Consider the following 16,060-nt stretch of genomic DNA (forward strand, 5'->3'; position numbering starts at 1 on the left):
TGACTCAGAAAAACTAATATTTTTGTTCAGGCGTTCATATTTAGATATAAACATTCGCTGTTGTCTTTTTATTCAATAGTTTAGATTTAATCAAGATATTATAGTGAAGTTGCAGACTATCGCAGACATCTAGTATCTAATTTCACCGTGAAGGTTTAGGATAATTAATAGAATTTCATCTAATTATTCATTTTTAGGTTGGTTCAGGTCCGTAAATCTATTAAGAAATATCTACAAAAGACCACTCGTCTCCAAAAGCTACAAAAAGACCTTCACAACATAATGATTACAATTATTACAATTAACAAATAAAACAAAAGACTAACCAAACATTTCTAAATAAACCTCACGCAACAACCGTATAATGAATCACGACCAAAAATACAGATTAATCGATACAAAATGTCATTACCGAAATAGTGTTGGTAAAAATAAGAGCTCTATTCCGCATCTGCACTACCTGTCTTACGTGAGAACTGTCACCTGACGCGACCTATATTTTATTTATGAGTTCAGATCCAACCCTGGGTGTAGGGATGTGCGGTGTGTCGATAAATTTTAAATTATCGTGGAAAAGAGGCATGTTTTATGTGAAGCAATGGAGAAAATAAAATTGCAGCGTAACGACACACTTATTTATTTTGAAAGTTTTAACAAGAATAATCCACGTTTAGCAATGGCAAGCTAATATATAGGCTTATCCCCTCCGCGTGGCTGGCTGGTAGGCATGGCGGTGGCATGGCGGCTGGCAGGAGGGGATGTCAACATGGCGGCTTGGCTTGACGGAGGTGACAGGCGACGTCACGTCCGTTACCACAGAACACATATTACTGTCCGTTACACTCGGCCATCCTGAAACAGTTGTTCCCACAGGAACAACAAAAATAATTAGCTCTCTAATAAATCAATAAGATCTTCGGTTTCCATTTGCTCATCCGAACTGCTAGCACTATCAGAAACTGTAACAATACTTTTATAGGGCCTCAACGAATCTGCAGCTACTAACCCACTAAAACTCTTATACCCACGTAAACCCTATATACTTCTAATTTGGTACCTATCATTGCCCAATACTTTCGTTACGACATAAGGACCGGAATGCAAGTCGTCAAGTTTAGTGTTAACTTTGGATGCTGAACAAGTAGGTGCTTGACGCGTTAGCAATAAATCACCCTTCTTATATATGTGAGCGGATTTTCGTTTCCTATCGAAGTTACGTTTCATTCTAGCGCTCGCTTTTAGTATCCTGACATTGCACCATATAAAACCAATCCGCTACTTCGAGACGATTCACGTTCATAGTGTCTACTGGATGTCTACTTAATGCATCTACATGTTTCATTCGTTCCCCCGGCCTATACTCTACGCTTATATCGTTATCTTGTATAGAAAGCCACCACCTTGCGATACGTGGTATAATGTCACGTTTTGTAAGCGTAGCGCGGACTGCTGTACAATCAGTAACAATCTTAACCTTTTTTTCTACTACACATATACGCGAAAACGACGCAAGGATTCTACAACGGCAAGAGTTTCAAGTTCATAACTATGATACATGCTTTCCTCTTTACTTGTCACCCTACTAAAATATAAAACGGGTCGCAACGTACCATCAATCTGCTATTCCTAATTTACACACAAAGCACAGGATCGTACAAAGCTAACACAGGCTCGGAACACAAACACTTTTTAAATTGTTCGAAACTATTGTTTCGATCACTACTCCATATCCACGAAGCTTTCTTTTTAGTTAAATCGGTTAAAGGGCGGGCAATGATAGCAAAATTGTAAATAAACTTACGAAAATAACTACACAACTCGATAAATTGACGCACACTATGAACATTGGTCGGTGTTGGAAAACGAGACACCGCTAATAACTTTGAATCGCCCGGTTACTCCGTATACTCTTAGCCGATATTTTATGACCTAAATACGTTATTTCATTTTGCAAGAACGAACACTTACTCATGTTTAATTTTAAATTTTCTACTTCAAGTTTGACAAGTACCGCTTGCAAAATGTCTAAGCCTGACATAACGTCATTCGAGGGTAAGAGTAAATCGTCCAGAAATGCCAAAATTTCACGTTTACCATGTTAATTGTTTTTAACATTATTATTTTCAGTTCTACCTACAGATTCAACTATTTTATTTATCAACCGCATAAAAACGGATGGCGCGTTCGCTAAACCGAATGGAATACGAGTGTACTCGAAATGACCCTGAGGTGTTATGAATGCAGAATGCAGTTTTGTGTGTATCTTCATTACTAACACGTAATTATTGATGATGGCCTTGAACCATATATTCTAAACTCGTAAAATATTTGTGGCCCGCTAATTTCGAAACCTGATTGTCTATGTTTGGCAATAGAAATCTATCTTTTACAGTAATAGCATTTAAGGCACGGTTATCAACACACATCCTACTGTCACCGTTTTTCTTTTGACTAAAATGACCGGAGATGCATAACTAGATTCAGACTCTTTGATAATCTCGGCATCTAATAACGACTGAACTACTGCTTGTTCGCTATGCGATAATCGATAAGGCTGGCGGTAAATAGGCTGATCACTAGTAAGCTTTACTATTAGCATTATAATTGGCAAATCTATGGCAAGCAAGGGTAAGTACCTGGCTATTTGGCTGTAGTGGAGACTCCTGGCAGCTTTCAGCCCTGGTTAGGACCTCTCCCGGCGGCCACACGATAACCTCGCAGCCCATGTTGATGACTTTGATGTACCCGTCTTCACCAGTGAGCAGGGTGGATGGAAGAGAATAGGCCACTCCCTGCAGCTCATGATGCCGAGGCGGTGTAACCGCATCGTTGCCGACCTTATTTCCGAGAACCCGCACTTGAATGATGGAAGAGCCAGGTGGAAGTCTCTCTTCGTTGACTGTGACGACTTTAAAGCGATCATGGTCTTCGATAGCCTCAATATCGCAAATGGGATTGGGATCTTGAGTACGATTAAATTCGACAAGGCCTTTGTTAACTGTCAATGTCATACCTTCGCTGTTGATGACAGGCTGGCCGATTATAAGATTAACATCGGCCATTTTGATGCTAGACAAGTAGGCGTGGCATTTCATGGTTATACCGTCAATTTCTAATTGAAATTCGACTTCTCCACGACTCGTTGAGAGTCCACCGGAGAATCCTTTTAAAATGACACTCGTCGGTTTGACATCCAATGACAATGCGTTCGATACTTGATCGTTTAAAACGTTAACTTGACTGCCGGTATCAATGTATGCTTTCACGTGGATGCCATCGACTTTAACGACCTTTTTGTATATTTCATTATAAGGGCGTAGTACATTTACTTCTTTTATGTTGTCGGTTGAGATAGATCTTCTATTTTCCGTGGCAATTGTAGAACAACGTGAAGCAATGTGTCCCTTATTTCCACATTTATAACATGTACGTGTGTCAGGTAGGCAGCAATCACGCAGTAAATGACCAGTTTTATTGCATCTCGGACACGGGTCTGTTTCGACATTGGGTGGCATTGACTTTTTATCCAGGTGAGATGGCCTACTCACCAAATTTTTATGAAACCTTGTGTCGATAGGTAAAGTACGGTAGTCGTCAAGTGCACATAAAAATCCTTCGTAAAGCTCTCCTGGCGTGTGGCATTGGAAGGCTCGAGCGTTAGGTTGTAGCGATAGTGGCAGACCACGAATGATACAGGAAACGCTGGCGCTATCGGATAACTTGCATCGGAAGCACATGGCGATTTTATCTTGATAGTATTTTGTCATCGTCTCTGTAGGTTGCTTCTTCCTTTGTAGTAATTCTTCAAGCATATTTCCATAATCGCGATATCGAGGAAATGCTCGCAATAGCATATCCTTCCATTGTTCCCACGTGTAATCGTAGTTCTCTAGACGATTATACCACTTCTTTGCTTGACCTCGCAGCTTATCTTGTAGGTAAAATGATTTAGTTGTATCGTCCCATCCATTTATTTCCCCAATTTGGTCAATTTTACGAATCCATGCTTGTACCGTGCATTCCTCACTATCAGGGTCAAATTCCGGGATTAAAGATGCAGCACGATGGACTTTTGACTTATTTGGAGCTTGGGGGTCATCTTCCAGGTTGCGTAAAGCCTTTACTACTTCTTTTTTCAGCAGATTCTTGAGCAGCTTCCGTGCAGGCGGTGAAGAAGTACCCTCATCTTCCTCCGACATTGATTCGTCAGGAAGTCGATAAACTTGTGGCCGATGTCGTTTCATCCCGCTTCTGATTTGTGAAGCAATGGAGAAAATAAAATTGCAGCGTAACGACACACTTATTTATTTTGAAAGTTTTAACAAGAATAATCCACGTTTAGCAATGGCAAGCTAATATATAGGCTTATCCCCTCCGCGTGGCTGGCTGGTAGGCATGGCGGTGGCATGGCGGCTGGCAGGAGGGGATGTCAACATGGCGGCTTGGCTTGACGGAGGTGACAGGCGACGTCACGTCCGTTACCACAGAACACATATTACTGTCCGTTACATTTAATAAGTTTTAACATAAATTTATTTCAGACTAGCTTCGCTTGGCGTCCAAGTAAAAAAAAGGAAGTTTATGAATCTAAACTACATATAATTATCTTTGTTTAAAATTTCATTTTCATCAAATCAACAGCTTTTCTTGCGTTAAAAGGACACAAAGTACATCCATCCTCACAAACTTTCACATCTTTCATATATTTTTAGGATAATATAAACACTGTTTATAAATAATAACTAGAGTATAAACCTTCCACAGACTAATTACATTAAAAAATTCTAAATATTTGATTTTTAATATTATGAACCTGAGAAACAAAATGTTCATTAAAATATGATATAGTATATTCTATATGTTATAGTCAAAGTCCGATACACAGTCTCTTCGCGGAAGGACTGGTTTATCCTAGGTTTGGCCAAAGCCATCAGGCAATCCCCGAAATACATTTCAATTTCGCCCTTTGCCTGAAGTATTTTTAGTCAAACCCAGGAGCTCCTAACTTTTCAGTCAAACGTCGAAAGTAAATTATTCTGTTTCGGTTTTGGCCTAGTCAATCCTAGAAGCGACTGCAATTCTCGGTCAAACGTTGATCTGAACATATTTAAACAGGTTCATAATGTCTCTCGCGGACCGCGGTGTTCCGACTAGGAATGGGTCGTCGACGCATTTTTCATTAATGCCTCACCATGTCAGAAAAATGATTAATTTGTCACTTTAATTACCTAAGAAATTATTAAAACAATTAACATTAAAGTTAATGCCTCACCATGTCAGAAAAGTGATTAATTTTTCATTTTAATTACTTAAGAAATTATTAAAACAATAAACATCAAAATTTTAAAAATGTTATTTTTTTATACTTAATCTTATACAAACTAACCTCCGTATATTCCAAAGCATTTATTTATTTATTTTATACTTTATTGCACATCGTACAAAAGGCGGGCCTAATGCCACACGGCATTCTCTCAAAGCATCTCAAATATAAAAGTGAAAATCACGTAAGCTGACCAATCAGGTGTCAGAACTGGCAGAGTTAAGCGGTTCTTAAGACTTGAAAGCTGCTTAAATGATAAAATGCTTCCAAATATACGAAGATAAGACACTTCATACCTATATCGGAGTTTGACTCGTCAAACCCCGATTTAATAAAATTGTGTTTTGACGTTTGCCTGACCAAATTAGTCTCTCCCAGGTTTGACGAAAATTGTTTAGTCAAAGGCCGAAAATTTACATTTGTTTGGGCTTTGACTAAGTCATTCAGTCTGACCTGAGGATTGACCAGTCCAACCTAGGAGCGCCGGAGCTTCGGAGTTTGCCTATAACATATACATAAAACCTATCAATTTAAGTCGCCATATTAAAAATTTGCCAAACAACTTAAAATCAAATCAAATTAAATTTTTAATCGTTTTATCGATAACTTTACCACATCACTAGCAAACACCTCTTAATGCTGAAGCGAGAACAACATAACTCCGCCTCTGCCATTATTATATATGCATCACTAGATCTCAAGACGGACTGAAACTTAAAACTTGATAACTGAAGAAATATTCACAATAAAACTATTTGCACTATTGTGAATTGTCTGTTTCATTTGTTTTGCTTTTATTCATATGTATTTTGTAGGCTTTATTCAGATAAATGTTAAGAATATTAACTACTGAATATAATATGATAGAAGGTAAATGTTTCTTTATATTTATTTATTTTTGTGTACCACAGATCTGATGATAGGTAAGTTGAGCTAATGTTTGTAATATTTGTATCATTCACGCAATATCATCAATTTGTCTAAAACAAGGAGATAATAAATACCTTAATATAGTATAAACAAGATTTACCTGGCAACTTTTTTATACTTAATGGGCACACATCATCATCATTGTCAGCCTTCACTCGTCCATTGCTGGACATAGGCCTCAATCATGGCACGCCACTGAGCCTGGTCGTTCGCTCGATATCGCCAGTTTTGAACAGCAACCCTGCCTGATGTTAATCAGTGGTGTGATCTACGTATAAGCACGTATGTCTATAAGAAGCTTACTATATACTTGAGCTGCGTCACGACCAGTCTTTCAAATATTTATTAATGAATTTAACAAATTATAAAGTATTTCACATAAGGTAACCACTAACCCACATGCTGCTCTTCTTACTCTGACTTTAAAAACAAGCAATGCCGTAGCCCGTAGGCGTTAATAACCTATTTAACTAGTCTTCAGCCCATGATATTATCTAGAAGAATTGTGATACAATAAGCAAACTAAGACCTCTTATTTATAGAAAGGTCACTGTGACTGGATATCTAGAGCATAGTATGTCCTTGGAATTAATTTATCCAATCAATATATTGTAATATAAACTATGTAAATAGAAATTATAATATCTTGTGTTCCCTTACGGGTATGTCGTACAAGATATATACATATAGATATCCGTAATCCGATGCCTTTTACATCTGTGTCAATTAGATAGTTATTTTGGAAATTTGCTCGGTAACGGAATATGCTGTAAAAAGTATGCCGTAAAAGTTTAGGTATTTTATAAACTGCACCATAATATCTGTATAGTAACTTACGTACTTATTAAAGTACGTAACGTACGTAAAGTACGTATGTAGTTTATGTATACTTAATACTTTTGTATGTAGTGTATGTAGTTTATGTATATTATTGTATATAATATTATGTATATTATATGTGTATGTTTAAAATATGCATTATCTACAATACTACCCATTTCATAGTACCTATGTATTACTTATTTCTATTCTCGTTATTTATTTTGTGCCTTCGCGTTCACGTTCAACATTCCGTGCCAACAGGGTTGCCTGGAAGAGATTGCTTTAAAACAATAAGGCCGCCTTTTCGTACATATTATGTGCCTTCGTGTTGTTTACTTTTTTTTTTGAATTATTTTATCTTGTTATTCTCGGTCTGGTATATATGTACAATAAAGTATAAATAAATAAATAAAGTCTTTACTCACATCTTAGCTGAACAGCAGGCGAGATTACAATTAAAAAAAATTTAACAAGATAACAGCTCTAATAAGTAGAGCATGCATTTAACGTAACCGTTACTTTTCTTGTATTCTTAAAATGAACTTTAGTACGAACACACTTGATGTAACACTATAAGAGCTAGACTGCTAGAATATTAAAGGATCTTGTGTGACAGAAAAAGGCAAAAGGCTTGAAGGATTACGGCGCGTATTTTTATCAATGGAGTCGTTGTAGTCTTACTTTAAATAACCAAAGCATTCAATGTATCTGTTTAATCTTTTTAGTTCTAAATTAATAAACATTTTATCGATATTTTTCACACACTGCACGATTTGATACCATACCTTAGATAATATAATACTATACAGATTTTACGCTTATGTTATGGAAACCAAATTACTGATAAACATTAAACATTTCAATAAATACGTATATAGATAATTAACATCCAGACACAGAAACGTCGATGTTCATCAGACAAATATTTGCCCTTGGTGGGAATCGAACCCACGACCTCTGGATTCGAAGGCAGGGTATTTACCAACTAAGTCAACCGATCAGTTCAGTAAAGTATCGTATAAATCACTATAACACTAATCAACAATATCAATTCTTCCGAAAATCCTGCCCACATTATCATAGCATCAATGTATCGATTTTGCTCGAATGTTAAAATAGGCCCGGATGAATGACCGACGCTCTGCAGGTAATGAATTATAAAGAGACTCTGTTCTGGTGTAATTAAGAGGCCATGCAGGAAGGGAATACGAAACGAACTGAATTAAATATGCCTGCGAATGAGACAAGCCTTGTTTTGTTACACGCATGCGTAATTTTGGCTTTTTAATCTTCATTTGAATTTACATGACTGTATAAAAGGTTTGTTTTATTTTAGGGGTATATGTTCTTTTTTTCTGTAATTGGCAAACAGGATCCTATTACTGAGACTTCACATTCTGTCTGTCTGTTCGTCTGTAACAAGGTTGTATCTCGTAAACGAAGATTGTAAGACCAATTTTTAGAAATGATGTATTTTTGTTGTTTCTAAACATTTTTAGTAGTTGCTCTTTTCCTTGTTTGTACGGAACTCTTAGTGTAGTCGAATTCGCACTTCATCATCATCATCATCATGATGGTGGATGCTGGACATAGGCCTCAGTCATGGCACGCCACTGAGCCCGGTCGTTTGCTCGTTGTCGCCAGTTTTGACCAGCAACCCTGCGGATGTCGTCACTCCACCGTGTAGCAGGGCGTCCTACGCTACGTTTACCGAGCCGCGGTCTCCACTCTAAGACATGTGTGCCCCAGTGGTTGTCCGTTCTGCGGCACATATGACCGGCCCACTGCCACTTCAGCTTGCTTGAATTCGCACTTGGCCTAAAAAAATTTCAACTGTCAAATATAAACCTGTTTATACTCCAAATATATCTAACATCCAAATCCGATCTCACCGACCGAAACTTAATCCAGTCTTAACTGTAACTTAGCATTTGTGTACCAACCCGCACTTGGCCTGTGTGATGGATTGATGACTTAACCCTCATAATCTAAGTGGCCCTGTTGTTAAATAATGGTTGGTGATGATGATGATGATGATGCAGTAAACTAAAGTATTTACTACCAGAAAAAGATAAATAACTGATCGCGAAAAGCAATTTATGAATCACTTTCCGATAAATATTAAACCCACTGCACAATCCTCAATCATTATCAAAATTATTATATTTAAGTTGTTATGGCTTATGTTATAAATGCAAATATGCTTCCTCGTTCCTGTTATAAATGCAAAAGTAACTGTGTAAAAGTATCATATTTTAAAAAAAACAACCAAATGTCTAACTAAAATTTTAAATTGGGTTGGGGTCTTCCGAAAACGAAAAATATGAACAATAAGGTATAGGTTACATTAATAATTTTATGTTGTCCTTCGAGTGTGAGTGATATCGTAATACGGTTTCTGTTTCGATTCACATTATTGTTAATATTAAAATATATTTTAGTTATATCAATTCATTGTTTCTATTATAATTATCATCCAAATATAAATTAATATTATAAAGAAAAATATTTTATTGTTTTTATGTTTGATACGATTTTACCCAAAAACTACTCGATAGATTTTATATATTTAAGATAATGCAGACTAAATTTATGTTTAATTACACCAGAATTTCCACTTCACTGCTATTTTATGAAACTTAAAATTGTCAAGCGCATTTATTAAGGCGCTTTTCACCATCCGATATTATATCATGTCGTATCGGGTTATGCAGATTAAAGATTTGCATCTACGACAAACTATAATAACAAATACTTACCCGTTTTTATTATATCTACATTTTCATGTTGGCAGATAGAAATCGCCGCCTTTTGTTTTAAAAGACGTATTATATTTTAGTAGTCGTAGTATGTCGTGGTGAAAATACTTATTATTCATGTTTGCAATATACTGTCTACAAATTTATGTAAAAACAAATATCGTATCGTACACAATAAAATTCCCAAAGATGGAACAATTCACTACTCCAATGATATTGTGATTTTACAAAAGAGGGTTGAACAATAGCATTGATATTTCTAGATCCACTTAGAAATATTGAAATATTGATGAAATTTGTAAGATGGAAATTCTCGCTCATTAAACCGTTTTCCATTATGATTGCTTTACGTCGAGATGGAGTTAAAAATATGAACGTAAAATGTACGTTCAGGATTTACGAATCGCAAATTACCACAGATTATTTTTCCGACCCAAATATCGACCAATAGAATTGCACCATTCGACGTCACGTGGTACAACCTACATGGTATTATACTGATAATTTTTTGAAAATTTTCTCTGGTCGTTGACGTCAAACTGACAGGTTCAATTCAATTGTGAAATTATTGGCCGACATTTGGGACGGAAAAATAATCTCCCGAATACCACACGAGCTTCAAAATTATCTGGCATTTCCCTCAAGGTTCCCTGCAAACAAATAAAGTCGTCAAGTTTTTCAGGTAAACCTTTTAACCTTGACTAAAAACTTGACTCCTTCATTTGTTTGCAACGAACCTATCGGAAAATACCCAATAATTTTGAAGCTCTTGTGGTATAATAAGCGATTATACGTATATAAATAAAGAATTCAATTATGCTCTTAGAAGCCTTTCTATGAACTGATATTTATTTTAAATGTGTTGTAAATTATGCCGATTCATGATAATTGCAGTTATGATTGTCTTATCACGCTAAAACCGCGATAATATTTATAAACAAGATGTTTTTTTATGAATGTATACGCGAGTATATGGCAAGGAATTCAAAAATAAAATAATATTAAAAAATGTTGTGTGGTTTTATGAAACCACGGTAAAAGTGAAACTTAGGCACAAAATTACTTATCGTATTTGTACGATAATTATCGTACGGTTCCGAACACTGCTTTATACCTACTCGGCAGCCGACCGTCACGCGACATGCGCTACACAGACCAAAAAGTTTGAGACGATGTAATAAAAGTTTCACTTTAAAATGTGTTTATTGCTCTTCATAAATCGAATACACAAGCATTACACATTTATTACATATAAAATTATTACATACATTAGACGCATAGGCTGCGTTTCTGCTATTGCAGTTCAATATTTGATAGCATACGCTGTATATAAGACACTATTTACAATAATTATAACAATTAAATACTAATTTAACAGATTTAAAAGGCACTACATATATAAATGTTCGATACCTTGTGATTTAGAATGAATAAAACAACACACGAATCTCATGTAACGTCTTTATTCCCAAACAATAAAACTACGAGCCATACTTCCATAGTTAACATCACTTAGCAAAAAGCCAAGTCACCCGAACTCCAACTTACGTAATTAATCATTCAGCAGCTACTGACGTTACATCAAAACGTCGCACGTGATAAGTTGCTTCGTGCAAACCGAGCCTTATTCGATGGCACAGACTATAGATTACATCGATGCCAGAGACTATAGATCTGAAAATACACACGTATTTTATGATTTTATATTACTGATTATAGTATGTATGGGAGTGGTTATTAGCCTGTTTAAAAAACTAAATTTTTGATGCCATAAATTTGTTATAATAGTTTGATTTTAAGAGAAACGGGATATGAAACCGTAAAAAAGGATAAGTTGCTTGAAAACCGAGTGTATGATTTAATTCCACAGACCACAGATTACATATTCGATGCCAGAGTCTATAGAATACTGAATATAGTATGCGAATGAATAGTAACAAATTAAAAAGGGGGTGAATTTTAGATGCCACAGACAATAGATTCTCACTCTACACTCGATGTCAGAGACTATAGGATTGTGGTCATGACACAGGCTTCATAAGTAAGCATTTGTTTTCATAACAATAATAATAATTCTTATTCTATCTTTATAAAAAATATAATTAATTACCAAGTGGGCATTATGAAAACAAAACGTGAGTGTCAACATTAGCACAGGCAATTTATTTTGAATCACGCGAATGAAATGCCGGCGCCCTCGCAATCTTTAGTGTGAAAGCAGAATCTGATCTAAGGAAGCCACGAGTTCTTGCATTAATTTGCACAGAGTAGATGTACAACAGACTCTGAAATAGATTTATTGTTATTTTTATTATTTCGTGTTAGAGAAATGGGCGATTTTTTCGACTTATGATGTTGAATAAAATATTACATTATTTAATATTTTGTTCAACAACATTACGGTTATCTAAAGACATTTATTTGTCAAGAGATTAAATTTAAACACTTATAGAGAAATAACTTACAATCATGTTATCTCGCTTAGCGTTATAAATACGCCAATTTTTTTTCATTAAATAAATAGACTTCAATAGTAAATTATATTATTATGGCATAACAAATAGATACTAAAATTATTTGTATCAATCGTATAGATACAAGTATACAAAATTCCCAAACATACCAGAATTTTCAGAACACGCTGTTATTGGTGAATACTCCTTTAGATACAATTATTTTAACGAGGATTCTCCCAATTAATGCGACGCCTTTCATACATCCGATATTCCAATGGAAATTCTCATTCATTTATATTTCAAGAGGTGCACGCTCATATGGATTTGTCTATTCAATTGTCGATTCTAACCCTTTGTTGTTGCGGTTAAACTTTTTCATTTGTTTGTGTTCGTACATTGTTGCAACTTGAATATGCTGCTCTATCTGTACTATATTAATTTGCTTTTTATACATAAATTCCCAAAAATATAAAAAATATACAAATCTATGTTTTAGGGACGTGAAGTTTTGTCGTTGTGTCATACGATATTATATTTGCTTAACTTATCTGTATCTACAATCTACATGTAAGCGTTTAATGTGGTAGCCAAAGAATGGCGTAGTTTCTACAAAATTATGACCACAAAGATGATTTATTTCAATACCCATAACGACATTAACACGCCTTTTTTAAAAGTATTTAAATACGAACAAAAAACACAATATATTATTCCTGTAACTATTTGTTGCTATGTCAATTTTACTGTGGTAATTCTGGTATAACTTCGGCTTACAGACAAACAATGCATGCAAATCGTATAACCTTTAAGGCAAGGATACTTCAAGCTAACTTCGGACTTCAAATTCGGACGAAGCCGATATTTGTCAAAGGAATAGCGAAATTAAATTAAAAAATTTATGCCAGGAATAGTCAAATACTTGATTATATTCATTGCGAACCAATTCCAAATATCTGCCATACATTTATGGATGTGACGTGCTTTGATTTAGAATTGTATAGGCCTGTATGGAAGCTTTAGTGGAAATTATATTCGATAAATTGGCCTTTTCAATTTAATTATTAGTGGCGTTATTTTCGTAGCACCTGCGTAGCGCGTTTAGCAATTGTCGTAAATTTGGTTACTTGGGAGATATCGTTATTGGTGTTAGCTCTTTTTCTTATTACATTTTTTGTATATATTTTTATACAAATGTCTTCGCTATCTAAATGTAGTAGCAACTATATTTTAATGAAAATATGATCAATTTCAAAAATTTATTGTAAAACAACCTTTTACCATCGGAAACTATTCCTATCAAATTTAATAATGATCAGTTGATATTTGAGGTCTCCCACGAAACATCTAGGTAACTAGTATTGTAATGATACAAAAATAGTATAATTTTAATAAAAAAACTTTAACAAACACTAACTACTTTCACAAGGACCAAAAGTATTAATATCAAATGCAGATAATAATCACCCAGAGACACCGCTCTCTATAATTAGCTTACTCTGTACTAGCTTTTACATTTTAAAGTGAATAGGTAGGAACGCTTTGTGTTGTAAAACGAGGTTTCGTTGTGAATGAACTTGCCGCAATGTTTTATATTACATTATTTATGCAATTCACTCGATCATAATATATCTAAGCTTTTCAGATCTTTTTAATGTTTTGGAACGTTTGAAACACGGGAGCGTTAATTTATTCGTGTCTAAAGTTGGCAGTTTCTTCATGTGTAACTGTTAATTTTTATGTGAATAAAAATAAAAAAAGAAGTGTGGCACTCGGGGACTGCCTCGGTAAAGCTATTGCATGCTATGCCTTCAAGTCACACCTCCGCGCCCGTCGGAGTGGGGAGCGTGAGGTTTTTCGTTACTAAATTTCTGGATTCGGTCCCCGCGCTCAAGGCCCGCGATAGAAGCTATGCAATACCTTAAAATGTCTATAAGATTGTTATGTAGCGGTTGTTATTGTTATTATTGATTGTTAAAATATAAAATGAACAATGAGCAATAATGGCTCATCACATTTCTTATTTTCATATTACATTTAATACTTTTATGTTAATATGATTCCACGATTCATTATCATTTCAATGATAAGAATAAATAAATAAATTCCCAATATAAACATTCAATGAGATGTTTAGGAAAAAAAAATATTCCATACAATCTTATATATAAAAATGAATCGCAAAATGTGTTGGTAAGCGCATAACTCGAGAACGGCTGAACCGATTTCGATAATTCTTTTTTTATTATATTCCTTGAGGTACGAGGATGGTTCTTATGTAGAGAAAACGTAAATATTATGTACCACGGGCGAAGCCGGGGCGGACCGCTAGTTTTTAGAAAAGTCCGTACTTCAAATATAAACGAGAGAATAAATGTTTCTATGTTTCCGTTTGTACTTTTTACACGTGAACTGGATGTGGGAGCATTTTGAAAAGGAAAAACTATTCAGATTGAAAGAAGGTTACTGGCTCTAAAAGTAGCTATAACAACAGTATGAACTATTTGCACTAATCTATACTAATATTAATACTAGCTGAAGAGTTTGTTTGTTTGTTTGAACGCGCTAATCTCAGGAACTACTGGACCGATTTGAAAAATTATTTCGGCGTTAGATAGACCATTTATAGTGTAAGGCTATAGGCTCTATATCATCACGCTAAGACCAACATTAGTGGAGCACTGCGGGTAATACCGCAGGGCACAGCTAGTAAGCTATATAAATAAACAATAAATTTCCGATACTTCATACATAAAATTACGTATCTATTATAACAGGAAAATTTTATGCAAGTTATATGCGTTCTCACGTGATATTACGCCGTATATTCAAAGTTAATTAGTTAGGGCTGATTATAATATGTAGCCATGGTTCAAGTAATTATTGTGTAGCACGTCTACGGTGCTACGCACCGCGATGCTACGGTGGCTACGAACACTCATTATTTATACGAAATTGTTAACAAGGAAGGTGTTGTTTTAATAACGTGTTTATAATATAACTACATGTACATGTTGATACATCAATTTAAACGGTTAAGGAAAATATTTTGGAGAAATCGTCATTTTCAAAGTAAAAACTTGGGATGATAAAGATAGATATGATGATAATAGCATGTTGATGTTTGTAAATCTTAATACTATTATATATAAAGGCGAAAGTTTGTATGGATGTTTGTTACTCTTTCACGTAAAAACTACTGAACCGATTACAATGAAATTTAGCACACATATAGAGGGTAACTTGGATTAACACATAGGATAGGTTTTATCCCGGAAATCCCACGGGAACGGGAACTATGCGGGTTTTCCTTTGAAAATGCGGGCGAAGCCGCGGGCGGAAATCTAGTATGTTAATATAGCAGCTTTTTATACTACAACGGGCAAGGGAGTTTGCTTTGATGTTACTAGCTGATTTTTTTTATGATACAGTAAAAAAAGGCAAGTTTTCCACCTGATGTTAAGTGGTCACCACCGTCCTGTGCCCAGCGGATCAGCCTGCACTGCTTCGCTCCTATTGGTCTTAGCGTAATTATAAATAGCCTATAGCGTTCCTAAATAAATGGATTATCTAACAGTGAAATCATTTTTTAAATCGGACCCGTGGTTCCTGAGATTAGTGCGTTCAAATAAACAAATAAACTCTTCAGCTGTATAATATTAGTATAGATTGCACCAACTTTAGCTTTTTTTGGCATTTGTGTTATTAAAAAAGGCTTTTAAATTAATCCAATATACCATTCAACTAATTATCAATGTGTATTAATAACTAGC

The 16,060-nt window shown here is 35.2% G+C and overlaps 1 protein-coding gene across 1 annotated transcript; it reads right to left on the bottom strand.

Moving 5' to 3' along the window:
* Window positions 1–621: 621 nt before the first annotated feature.
* On the bottom strand, window positions 622–4,510 carry LOC149898533 (uncharacterized). Its single transcript, XM_090114981.1, has 2 exons — window positions 2,637–4,510; window positions 622–852 (listed from the first exon to the last, which is right to left on the bottom strand). Exons 1-2 carry the CDS (start codon window positions 4,242–4,244, stop codon window positions 838–840), a joined length of 1,623 nt encoding a protein of 540 aa, XP_089971107.1. The 5' UTR covers window positions 4,245–4,510; the 3' UTR covers window positions 622–837.
* Window positions 4,511–16,060: the final 11,550 nt, after the last annotated feature.

This window comes from Colias eurytheme, chromosome 22 (assembly GCF_061535395.1).
Source record: "Colias eurytheme isolate Ceu_HAF_F1 chromosome 22, ilColEury1 Martin Lab GWU primary, whole genome shotgun sequence".
NCBI classification, from domain to species: Eukaryota; Metazoa; Arthropoda; class Insecta; order Lepidoptera; family Pieridae; genus Colias; species Colias eurytheme.